The sequence below is a fragment of the Nelumbo nucifera genome, chromosome 4 (assembly GCF_055504915.1).
Source record: "Nelumbo nucifera cultivar China Antique chromosome 4, China Antique-T2T, whole genome shotgun sequence".
NCBI lineage: Eukaryota > Viridiplantae > Streptophyta > Magnoliopsida > Proteales > Nelumbonaceae > Nelumbo > Nelumbo nucifera.
In genome coordinates this window covers 58,237,628-58,250,471 of record NC_142652.1, presented here as the reverse complement: position 1 = coordinate 58,250,471, position 12,844 = coordinate 58,237,628, and the positions used below count along the sequence as shown (strand labels likewise).

The 12,844-nt window shown below is 39.0% G+C and overlaps 1 protein-coding gene across 3 annotated transcripts in view; it reads left to right on the top strand.

The window, feature by feature from the left end:
- Window positions 1-12,844, top strand: part of LOC104589568 (GEM-like protein 1) — a 49,732-nt gene that overhangs the window by 25,284 nt on the left and 11,604 nt on the right. For all 3 annotated transcript variants that reach the window (XM_088903888.1, XM_010247917.3, XM_088903889.1), the window contains exon 4: window positions 10,947-11,218. In XM_088903888.1, coding sequence (XP_088760014.1) covers window positions 10,947-11,218 — 272 coding nt within the window. The remainder of the gene's footprint in view (window positions 1-10,946; window positions 11,219-12,844) is intronic.

Below are 12,844 nucleotides of genomic sequence, written 5' to 3'. Positions count from 1 at the left end.
CTTTCCTAAACTTATTCAAATCAAATCATATCTTTCCTAATTTGCCACAAATCCTGTCTTTCTTAATTTGCCGACACTCCCCCTCAAGTTGGTGCAAAGATATCTATCATGCCCAACTTGCTAACTTGAAGTTCAAATGGCTGTCTCAACAAGCCCTTAGTCAAAACATCTGCAACTTGCTGCGTGGTTGGTACAAACGGAGTGCAGATTATTCTTCAAGCTTCTCCTTTATAAAGTGTCTGTCAATCTCAACATGTTTAGTCCTGTCATGTAGAACCGGATTATGAGCAATGCTGATAGTTGCCTTGTTATCACAATATAGTTTCATCAGAAAGCTCACTGGTATCTTAAGATCTGCTAGCACCCTCTTTAGCCAAAGAACCTCACACACTCCTTGAGCCATTGATCTGAATTCAGCCTCAACACTACTTCTAGCAACTACACTTTGCTTCTTGCTTCTCCAAGTAACTAAATTGTCCCAAAGAAATGTGTAGTACCCCAAAGTTGATCTTCTATCAATGATCGAGCTTGCCCAGTCCGCATCTGTATACACCTCAACCCCTCTCTTCTCATTTTTCTTGAAGAAGAGTCATTTTCCTGGTGTGCCTTTTAGGTACTTAGGAATTCGATACACAGCTTCAAGATGTTCTTCGTACGGGGAGTGCATAAATTGATTCACCATACTCACAGCGAAGGCAATATCAGGACGTGTATGTGACAAGTAAATCAATCTTCCTACCAGCCTTTGGTATCTTTCTGTATCTATTGGAACCCCATCTTTAACTTCTCCAAGTTTAGTATTAACTTCTATCGGAGTGTCTGAAGGTTTGCATCCACTCATTCCAGTTTCTTTCAAGAGATCTAAAATATATTTTCATTGCGAAACCACAATGCCCTTCTTTGATCTTGCCACTTCCATTCCAAGAAAGTACCTTAGTTGGCCTAAGTCTTTTATCTCGAATTCCTTGGCTAAGCTCTGCTTTAGTCTGTTCATCTCTTCAATATCATCTCCAGTCAAGATTATGTCATCAACATAGACAATCATAACCAAAACCTTGTCTTTGGTGGATCTTTTTGTGAAAAGAGTATGATCAGATTGTCCTTGACTATATCCATGACTTTTAACGAACCTTGTGAATCTTTCAAACCAGGCTCTGAGAGACTGTTTAAGTCCATATAGAGTGTTTTTTAGCTTGCATACCTTAGTTCCAACTTCTCAGTGAAACTAGGTGGAGGCTCCATATATACTTCTTCCAAGTCTCCATTCAAAAAGGCATTCTTCACATCCAGCTGATTCAGTGGCCAGTCAAGATTAGTTGCAATAGATAAGAGTACTCGAACTGTATTTAGCTTCGCCACTGGAGAAAAGGTCTCAGAGTAGTCTACTCCATATGTCTGAGTAAAGCCTTTAGCTACTAGGCGAGCCTTGTATCTCTCCAAGGATCCATCTGAGTTGTACTTCAGAGTGAACACCCATTTACAACCAACAACTGTCTTTCCATCCAGCAGGTCCACTTTCTCCCAAGTAGCATTCTTTTCCAAAGCTCTCATCTCCTCAAAAAACAACTTCTTTCCACTCAGGAACATTTAGAGCCTCCTGGATACTGTTAGGAATGGATACACTAGACACTTGTAAAATAAAGGCACAATATGAAGGTGAAATATTTTTGTAGGATACAAAATTTGACAGAGGATGTTTTGTACAAGACCTAACACCTTTCCTAAGAGCAATGGGAAGATCAAGCTGACTGGAAGAATTAGAATTACCTGGAGGAATATTTTCAGGGATTTTTGGAGAATTATCATGAATTTCATGATCCAACCTTAGATCAGATTCTTGTTGATGCTACGGAATAGTGCCTCTCTTTTTCTGTGCTAGATATTCCCTTGAATATACAAGGCCTTTATACTGTTTCGCACACATCTCTGTTGTTTCAGCTTTTTCATTTTGAGACGACATCACCAAAGGTTGTTCATTTTCAATATTTAATTCATTTGTTTCCACTAATTTTGCATTTTCTGCCTCACTTTCTTTTGGTGATTAGTTGTGAGGAACATCATTATGGACAAATTCAAACATTAAATCAGAACCATCTAAAAAACCATCTTCACTAGTGTTGCTCTCCCCCTGAAGATGGGAGTTGCTGTAGTACGAGGTTCCTTCAAAGAATGTGACATCCATAGTCACAAACATCCTTTTCAAAACTGGATCAAAGCATTTGTAACCTCTCTGATTAGTGGGATAGCCTACAAAAATACATTTATGTGCTTTTGGATCAAGTTTTGAACGTTTAGGATCATGGTTATGAACAAAGGCCACACTTTTAAGGGAATGTTTGTCACTAGCTGAGAGTTTGGAAAACAGTCAATGAAAACCTGTATGGGTGTTTTGAAATCCAAAATTCGTGTAGGCAGTCTGTTAATCAAATAAGTGGTTGTTAAAACGACTTCTCCCCAAAGATACTTAGGAACCTTAATTTGAAAACTTAGGGCTCTAACAACTTTAAGGAGATGTTTGTTTTTCCTTTCAGTCAGCCCATTTTGTTGAGGTGTATTATTACATGAACTTTGGTGTACAATTCCTTTCTCAGCAAAAAAATTCCCTAACACATTGTTAAAAAATTCATTTCCATTATCACTTCGAAAAATTTTAATCTGAGTCTGAAATTGTGTTTGAACCATGTTATAGAAATTTTTGAGCACAGTTTCAACATCAAATTTCTCTTTTAAAAGGAAAACCCAAGTTACCCTAGTATGATCATCAATAAAAGTAATGAACCAACGTTTTCCAGAAAGAGTTGTTACTCTAGAAGGGCCCCAAACATCACTATGAATCATGGTAAATGGTTTTGATTTTTTATATGGTTGAGACTGAAAAACAGCACGATGATGTTTTGCTAGTTCACAAGATTCACACTTGAAAACTGAATGATTTTTATTCATGAATAACTTGGGAAATAGATGGTTTAAATATTGAAAGCTAGGATGTTCTAATCGATAATGCCATAACAAAATTTCACTGTCGCTAGAAACAGAGATAGAGCTGAAACAAGTTTGTTGGTCTTGCCTTCCAAAGGTAGATTCTTTATTAAAGAGGCACCATCTTGTTTAGCACCCCCAATCATCTTCCCCGAGGTTAAATCCTGGAATTCACAACAAGAAGACCAAAAATTAACTCGACAATTATGATCAAGGGTTAGTTTGCTGACTGATAAGAGATTGTATGATAGGTTAGGAACATGCAGAACATCTTTGAGGTTTAGAGAAGGAGAAATAGATACAGTTCTTTTCCTAGCAACAGTAGCAAATGAACCATCTGCAATCTTAACCTTTTGATTCCCTGCACAGGGTGTATATGAAGAAAAGAATTGCGAAGTGCCAGTCATATGATCCGTGGCACCTGAATCTAGTATCTAGGAGCCATTAGATTTGGTACAAGCAATGGCTACAGTGAAAAAATTACCTGACTGAGCTAGAGAGCAGGATGGGTTAGAATTTCTTAACGATTGAGATTGAAACATTTTATATAAGTGCTCTATTTGTTCCTTTGTGAAAGGAAGAGACTCTGAGGATGATTGCTGCCCTGGATTCGAGTTGCTTACTTGAAGTGCGCGGACATCTCCCCCTGACTTGTTGTCACTGCCTGATTTTTTCTTCCAACCCGTTGGTTTCCCGTGCAGCTTCCAGCAGGTTTCCTGAGTATGCCATGGCTTTTTACAATGATCACACCAAGGCCTCTGCTTTCTTCCTCGTTTCTCTCCGTCTAAGTCTGTACCTCGGGCCATAAGAGCGGACCCTTCATTCTCTGTTTTTGTTTCACTAACATTCTTCAACATCACTTGCTGCCGTGCTTCTTCTCTACACACTTCTGAAAAAACCTCTCTTATAGTAGGTAAGGGCTTTCGTCCTAAGATACGTCCCTGAACCTCATCAAGTTCTTTGTTCAAACCAGCCAAGAAGACAAAAACCCGACCTCTTTCTTTCTTCTTTTTGTATCGAGCACTGTCACTGGGACTTTCCCATTCTTCTTCTTCAAATAAATCCAACTCTTGCCAAACAGCCATCATCTCATTATAATAAGCTGTTACTTCACGTTCACCTTGCTGCATCTTCCACATTCGGGTATTCAGTTCGAACAGTTGTGAATGATTGTCCAAATCTGAATAGGTTTCCCTAATAGCTTCCCACACATCGCGAGCCGTCGGCAGAAACATGAATGGTTTTCCAACCACAGGATCCATAGAGTTAATCAACCAGGCGGTAACCATAGAATTTTCAGAACGCCACTGCCTGTACTTTGGATCATCAGTGGTTGGCGGTTTCACTTCGCCATTCAAATAGCCGAGTTTCCCTTTGCCGTCAATCACCAACCGCACGGACTGAGACCACTCAAGATAATTTTTTCCATTCAATTTGTGAATGGTAATCTGAAGGGAATTCTTAGAAAGAGAAATAGCAGCTGGCTGAATACCTCCCTCCGAATACGTCACACAACTGGTAGCATCCGAAGATGCTGAACCTGAGCCAACCATGGCGGCTTTAAAGTTTATGATCGAACCCTAAAGCTCTGATATCATGTTGCGAAATATAGAGGGAGAAAAGAAGAAGATTTTCTTTATTGATGATGAAAACATATTGAGCATACACCTTAAATAAGAAAAGATAGGAAAGACAAAACCCCTAGAATTTCTCTCAATCAGGGATTGACTAAATCTTTCCTTTAATCCTAGGATATGACTTTCCTAAATTTATTCAAATCTAGTCTTTCCTAAATTTATTCAAATCAAATCATATCTTTCTTAATTTGCCGCAAATCTTGTCTTTCTTAATTTGCCGACATATTATATAAAAACCTTTGCATCGACTGCCCTGATGATTCATTTGGGTACTTGTTTTACTAGCAGGAAAATGATCTTGGCTACTAGTTAGATGTCAATGATGCTTTTTTACATGATGTCTCTAAAGAGAGGTGTATGTTACCTGCTCTAGAGTTTACAACTCTTGGACATTCAAGGAAGGTGTACCTGTTAAAGAAGGCTATCTATGGGGTCAGACAATCACCTTAAATGTGTTTTGATAGATTTAGTAAAACTTCAAAGAAGTTTGGATTTGGACAATAGCATGCAAGTTGTACGATTTGAGAAGCATGATATGAATTTTACCCCAATGCTTGTTGTATATGTAGATGACATTGTCTTGACTAGCAATTGTCTTACAAAGGCCAAAAGCTTGAAGGACTTTAGCATCTACATTTGAGATAAAGGACTTGGGTAGTCTTAACTCTTAAGTACATTTTGGGCATAGAGTTGGCAAGGTCAAAGAATGCTTGTTGGAAAACCACCAATATAGGGTCTGAGAGTAGGCCTGATGTTGATTAGAGGATTAAACATGTGCACAATCCAAAGTTTCCCCTACTTGGCTGATTTGGACAATGATGTGTGTGAACTGAATTCAGATCTAGGAGAAAACAGATCTAGGGGTGTCTAGAATAGTCGACCCCCACCCCAAAGAGCCTCTTTTATATTAAAGAGATAAAAAGTATGTACAGTTACAAGAATGCCCTTACATGGCTGAAAGATAAAAAGAACAACTAAATAAATAAGAACTATGATACTATACAACAAGGACTACTCTAATAATGTACATCAAGATATTATCTTCACACTCCCCCTCAAACTGATGCGTAGACATTAGCATCAGTTTGCCCATAAGAATGAGATGTTGACTCTTAGTTATGGCCTTGGTGAAGATGTTGGCAATCTGCATGTGAGTGGCAACATGAGGAACAAATATAGAGCTTGCAACAAGGAGGTCTCTAATAAAGTAACAATCCACCTCGATATGTTTAGTCCTCTCATGAAAGACTGGATTAGACGCGACCTTGATAGCACTGGTGTTTTCGGCATATAGAGGGATAGGAGTAGGAAGAGAAATCCCAAGATCAATGAAAAGTGACTTTAGCCAAACAATCTCGCTACATGCAGAAGACATAGCTCTATACTCGGCTTCAGTGGAAGACTTAGAGACAGTTTGCTGTTTCTTGCACTTCCAATAGATGAGAGAGTCACCTATGAAGACACACCACCCAGTAGTGGATCGGCGAGTGTCAGGGCAACCAGTCCAATCAGCATCAACATAAACCCTCAACTGTATGGATGATGAGGAAGAGAGAAACAGTCCCCGAGAGGTTGTCTCGAACATAACGGTTGATCCAGCGAACTGCAGTCATGTGAGGTTGTCTTGGGGCAGAGACAAATTGACTAACGACCTGAATAGCATGTGAGATATCAGACCTGGTCATAAAAGATAGATCAAAGAGCCAACAAGCTGATGGTACAGGGTGGCATCAGGAAGGATGAGGCCTTTGGATTTGGATAGCTTGACATTCAGCTCCAGGGGGGTATCAACATGTTTCTCATCAGTGATTCCAGATAGTTTGATGAGATCAGAGGCGTATTTTTGTTGACAAATAAAATACCCTCGACTGCTACGATGAACCTCCAAACCCAAGAAGTAAATGAGAGGACCCAGGTCCTTCATATGAAATGAGTTATGAAGTAAGGACTTCAGCTCACAAATGCCATCATAGTCATCCCCCGTTAGGAGCATGTCATCAACATATAATAGAAGAATAGTAATACCCTGGGGTCTTCTCTTAACAAAGAGGGAGTAGTCAGAGGAACTCTGATTATACCAGCTGCAACAAAAACATCTTGGAAGCGCTCAAACCAAGCCCTAGGTGCTTGCTTCAGGCCATATAAAGACTTCTTTAGGTGACAGACACGTGAAGGATCATTGCAATATCTAGGTGGAGGTTTCATGTAGATTGTCTCCTTTAATTCGCCATGAACACATTCTTCACATCGAATTGATAAATAGTCTAGGAATAAACAACAGAAATGGCCATAAGAGTCCAAACTGTGGTGATCTTAGGGACCGGGGCAAATGTTTCTTCATAATCAATCCCATATCCTGACTGTATCCTTGGGCAACTAACCGGGCCTTATATCAATCAAGAGAGCCATCCATAGCTTCTTTCCACTGAGGACTTCTAATGGGTTGCTGAAAAGATCTAGGGATATCTGTGGAAGAAAATACAACAGAAAAGGAACTATGGTTTGAAGGAAAACCATAGCGGTTAGGAGGTCTAGAGATACGGGTAGAACGGCGAAGTGGAATAACTGAACTACTATCTGAAATAGGAGGATCTTGGGTCAAGGTATCACTTATAGAGGATATCTGAGATGAATGCTCTGGATCGGGTAGAAGGGGGGTTGTAGGTGCAGGAGCCGGGACACGTAGCCGCTTGTGGGTGAAGACAAGAAGACCTCTCTTGGTTGAGGAAGTAGTAGTGGAAGGAGCAGACAATCTAGCAACCCCAACAAAGAAGGAGATATGTTCAAGAAACACAACATTGCGAGAAATCCGAATACAGATGATGGAAGACTGAGCAGTTAATTTAGATCGTCCACGAACAAGAAGATGGACAAAACAAAGACATCCAAAAACATGAAGGCTAGAGAAATCTGGGGGATAACCAAAAAGTTTTTGGAAGGGAGAGGTGTTGCCTAGAACACTGAAAATGTGGAGTTTCTGGGAATGTGTTTTGCTTCTACCCAAAACGAAGTTGGAGTATGAGACTCCTATAGTAATGTCCGCACAACACTGAGAATGTGTTTGTTCTTCCGTTCTTCTACACCATTCTGTTGTGGAGTTTCTGGGCAGCTGCGCTGAGACTGAATTCCATGACTCCTCAAATATGCCAGGAAGTCTCCATCTCTATATTCTCCCCCTGAATCTGAGCGGAGGATAGTCACTGCACTTGAGTCGATTTTGCACCATAGTATGAAACGATTTAAATGCACCAAAGACTTCTGATTTGTGTCGTAGAAAATAAATCCAAGTATATCTAGTACTATCATCTATAAATAATACGGAATATCTGTACCCCAATCGTGAAGTAATAGAAGCTGACCAAACATCACTATGTATTATCTCAAAAGGTTTAGTGGCATGTTCAGATTTATGAAGAAATGGTAAAACATGACTTTTACTCAAACAACACGTAGTGCAAGAAACATCAAAAGTATCAACAGGGGGAATTTTATTCTTAATCAAACCAGAGTCAAACAAAAGTTTTAATTTTTGGGAATATGGATGACCCAATCGTTTATGCCATAAATCCCAAATATTATTTCTATAAGTCAACATAGAATCAGACAAAGAAGAACTAAGTAAAGTTGAGGATGCCCCCAGTTGAGACTTATCGAACTCCAGTGCAAATAGACGGCCTAGCCTACGCCCCTTCCCTTTCACCTTCCTAGTGTACCGGTCCTGAATCAAGCAACCATCATGAGAAAAAGTGAGAACATTTCCTTCATCAACAAGTTGACCAACAAAATTAAGATTAGTAGTAAGGTTGGGTACTAAGAGGGTTTTGGAAAGAGGAAAGGATCTAGTTGGTGACAGTTGACGAGACAGATCATCACTTCCAATGATGTCTAACTTTTCACCATTAGCAGTAATAATATGTTTATGGTGAGTTTTAGTGGAAGGGATTGGGTGGTTGAGGTAGGCTCCTGTCATATGGTTGGTGGCACCTGAATCTATAATCCAAGCATGTGAAGGGGAAGAACATTATGCAGAGAACTTACCAGACAAGTCAATAGCAGAGAAAGCAGAAGAAATAGCAGAAGATACCAGTTGCCGAACCCTTTCTTCATCCATGACACTTGTTGATTCACCTTTCATTGAGGACTCACCCTTGGTAGATACAGTGTCTGTTGCTGGTCTATCTGTTGCCTGATAGGCCCGGTGCTGAGTCTTTTTCTAAGAGCCCTTAGCTGGTCGGACTGGACAGTCTCGAATGATGTGATTATGTTGCTTGCAATAGGTACACACATTCTTCTTCTTACAATGAGATGCTATATGTCCAAAACCCTTACACTCATAGCACTGGGTTTTGGAGAGGTCTTTGGAGGTTGGCTTCTTACCCCCATGAGCAACAAAGGCCATTTCAGCCCCAACTTCAGCCATCTTCCCATCAAACCCGGCTGCAGTGAGAAGTCTAGTCTCTTTTCTCAGAAGTTCCCCTAAAACAGAATCCATATCTGGAAGTGTTCCCCTACTTAGAATGTTGGACCTGATTATCTCGTATTCAGGTTTGAGTCTCATCAAGAACTGAGTCACCTTTCTCTTCTCAAAGTGCTTCTGAAGATATTTTACACACTCCACTGGATCTGAGGGTTCAATGTTAACAATCTCATATTCAGCCCATAAATCAAGAAAACCAGAATAATACTCCTGTATCCTCCTATCTCCTTGGCTGTAAGAGAATATTTCTGATTCTATCTGATATTGCTTAGATACATTGGATTGTTGATAAACCTTTTCTAGGTACATATACATCTCATGTGCTGTTTTCATTCTCCTCGTGGGAACAGATATATGATAGTCAATAGAACTCAGAATCCAAGAAACAAGTTTACCATTGTCCAACTTCCGTTGTTGTAAAGCTTTGGCCTCGGTCTCAGCTGGTTTGGTGACTGTTCCATTCAGATATCCTTCTAAACCCTTTCCCTCAACATAAAAGTCAAAGTGAAACTTCCACATCCCATAGTTCTGTTCATTCATCTTTATAGGGATGATATCACCTCTATCTAAAGCCATTTCAGCAAGAAAAAAGCACAAATAGGGTTTGACTGAAGTTTAAAGAAATTAATCTGAAGCAAAACTTGATCCAAAGACGAGAAATAGGCTGTAATCAATCCAAGAGAGTAAAAAAACTGAGATAGAAACCCCTTACTTTCACCGGAGATTGTTCAAGATCCAAAATGAAGAGAGGCTGAACACACAGTCCAGAAAAGGAAAGTCTGGGTGCAGCGGCCAAGAAGAAGAGTCCAGATCTCTCTCAAAATTTCACGGATCTCCATGAAAATTTTAGAATCTGTTGAGAAGGGTTGGGCGACAACTCCTTTCAATTCTTGCTGCAAACGGAGATCAAACGAGAGAGATCCAATAAAATCTCTCTCTTTGGGTGTGGAGAAAACAGAAGAGGAGTTCCTGGATAGATCAAAACAGTCCACGGCCACTTGACAGAAATGTAGGTTTTCAATAGATCACGAGGGCAAGACGGATCAGAGAGAAGGAAGATCAAAGAGCAACCTGCTCTGATACCATGTGAACTGAATTCAGATCTAGGAGAAAACAGATATAGGGGTGTCCAGAATAGTCGACCCCCACCCCAAAGAGCCTCTTTTATATTAAAGAGATAAAAAGTATGTACGGTTACAAGAATGCCCTTACAGGGCTGAAAGATAAAAAGAACAAATAAAATAATAAGAACTATGATACTGTACAACAAGGACTACTCTAATAATGTACATCAAGATATATCTTCACAATGTGATTGATCCACATGGAAGAATTTGCCTTTTTCTGTTTTATGGTAAAGAAATTGGAGATTAAATTTTCTAAGCAACCGATACAGTTTTTCTTGTTCATATTTTTGAAAGGTACTTTTCCGCCCCATTCATTTTTAGCCTTTTAGGTAAATCACTTATGCCGTTAGTGTTTCCCAAGTAATGCTTTTAGGTAAATCACTTATGCCGTTAGTGTTTCCCAAGTAATGCTTTTAGGTAAATCACTTATGCCGTTAGTGTTTCCCAAGTAATGCTTTTAGGTAAATCACTTGTGCCGTTAGTGTTTCCCAAGTAATGCTTTTATCTTTTTGTCTTTACATTTTAGCACTTGTTTAATGAGCATTTTTGTTTCATTAAATTTTAGAATCTTTTCCCTCTAGGTGGGAAAGCAACTTACCCACTTGGGATAATCTTGACAAGATAAGGTCATTGATCTATGACTCACAGTCATTGAATTGCAACTTCTGATTTATTTAATCTACACTGAAGGTAAATTCTAATCGCTGTGCATGTCTTGTATGATAGTTAAAACCAGCCCTAGTGTCACTGATGCAGCCATGACACGACTTGCTCAAGGGACGAAGGTTCTTTCAGAAGGGGGACGTGATAAAGTTTTTCACCAGATGTTTGGGATTTTGCCTGATGAGAAAGTCCTTAAGGCATATTCTTGTTATCTTTCAACTTCCTCAGGACCTGTGATTGGAACACTCTATATATCCACAAAAAGAGTCGCCTTCTGCAGTGACAGTCCTCTTTGTCATTATACTGCTTCAGGACAGGAATGGATGTATTACAAGGTATTCTTTTTTGTCCATGCAATTACAATCTGTTTATCATAGAATCCTTTTTCATATTTTATCTTTCATCATCATTACAAAGTTCTATAGTTAATCAATTAGATTCTTCCCTTTATATTCTAAGCTATTTCTGAAAATGGAAGGATTAGGTGGCCAATCTGAACCAGACATTGGCTGAGGATTTTGGATACAGAATGTGTTTAATCCCCTCCCCATGTTGGCCATATAGCACACATTGTATTCAATGTTTACAAATAGAGTTATGCTTCTAGAATTATTATTATTATTGTTGTTGTTGTTGTTGCTATTAAATCAAAACCTTCATACATAAAAGAGATTATTTCAGATATGTGGCTAAAACATTCAATTGAGCTTATTTCAGTGATGTCTGGACATCACTTGCTAATTCTCGGCTTGGAAAGAAGTGTACTTGAATATGTTTTCTTAGATAGAAGATGGAAGTGTTTCCAACATTCAAGTTGTTTCATGCAATGGTCTGAGTTTGCTTCAGATCACTAGTATTCTCCACTCGAATTTAGGGGGAGAATTCCTTGATGGGGAACAATGGAATAGAATCTCAACAAAGATGTCCAAGTATACCTCAATAGAATAGAGTTGCAGTGCTAGAATGACCATATTATGAGCATCATGTGGACCATGTTACAGGATTTTCATGCTCCGGCTTCTTTTTCGGTAGAGACTGCTAGTATAGCTATGTTTTTGATCAATCTCCTTTCCCCTAGTGTTCTTAACAATGTTTCTCTCTTTCAAAAATTGTTTGGTTATCTTCCTGGTTTCTCTAATACTCATGTCTTTGGTTGTCCTTAATTTGTTCATCTCCCCCACTTGAATGTACTACTCTGTTGGCTCAATCTGCTTTGTGCACTTTTGTGGGATATAGTCATGATCATGGGGGATTCTTGTGCTATGATCCTGCTCATCACATACATATTTCCCTTAGTGCTGTATTTCTTGAGCATATTTCTTTCTTTGTTAGTATTGCTTAGTTGACTACTTTTGTTTCTATTTGTAGAGTTTTAATTCATAGGATACCTCTGATTCTCCTGCCAAGGGGGATTTGCTTGTTTATCAACGTAAAAGGTTACATGCTATAGCACCTACCCTCCTTCCAACTCTAGAATTTGATCACAACCTTCTCCTATGTTTGTATGTGATACTCTTCTTCTCGATATTTCTAGTTCTCACCTCTTCTGTTCCTTTGCGCTATTCTACTTGTATTTTTCATCCCTAGAGTGCTATGGTTTTCCTTTAAACCATTACTTCTTTTCTGTTGTTCTTTGCTCAACATATAACTCTTGTTCTTCTTATAGGCAAGCTATTCAGACCATATTGGAAATAAGCCATGGATGTAGAGATCAATGTTGTTAAAATTGTACGATTTGCAATTCAAATCCTATTATTTTAATGCAAGAATTGGTGCTCTGACCATTTTTTTTCTATCTGTTTTTATTTTACACAAAAAGACACCTCAACCCTATTATTTTCCATTCTTCTTTAGATGCCAAAAATAGGGGCTCAATTAGGGGCGTCAATGGTATTCGAAAATCCGATTTTGAATTCGAGATTCGACATAATCAAATTGAATTCAAATATCTAATTGGTCAA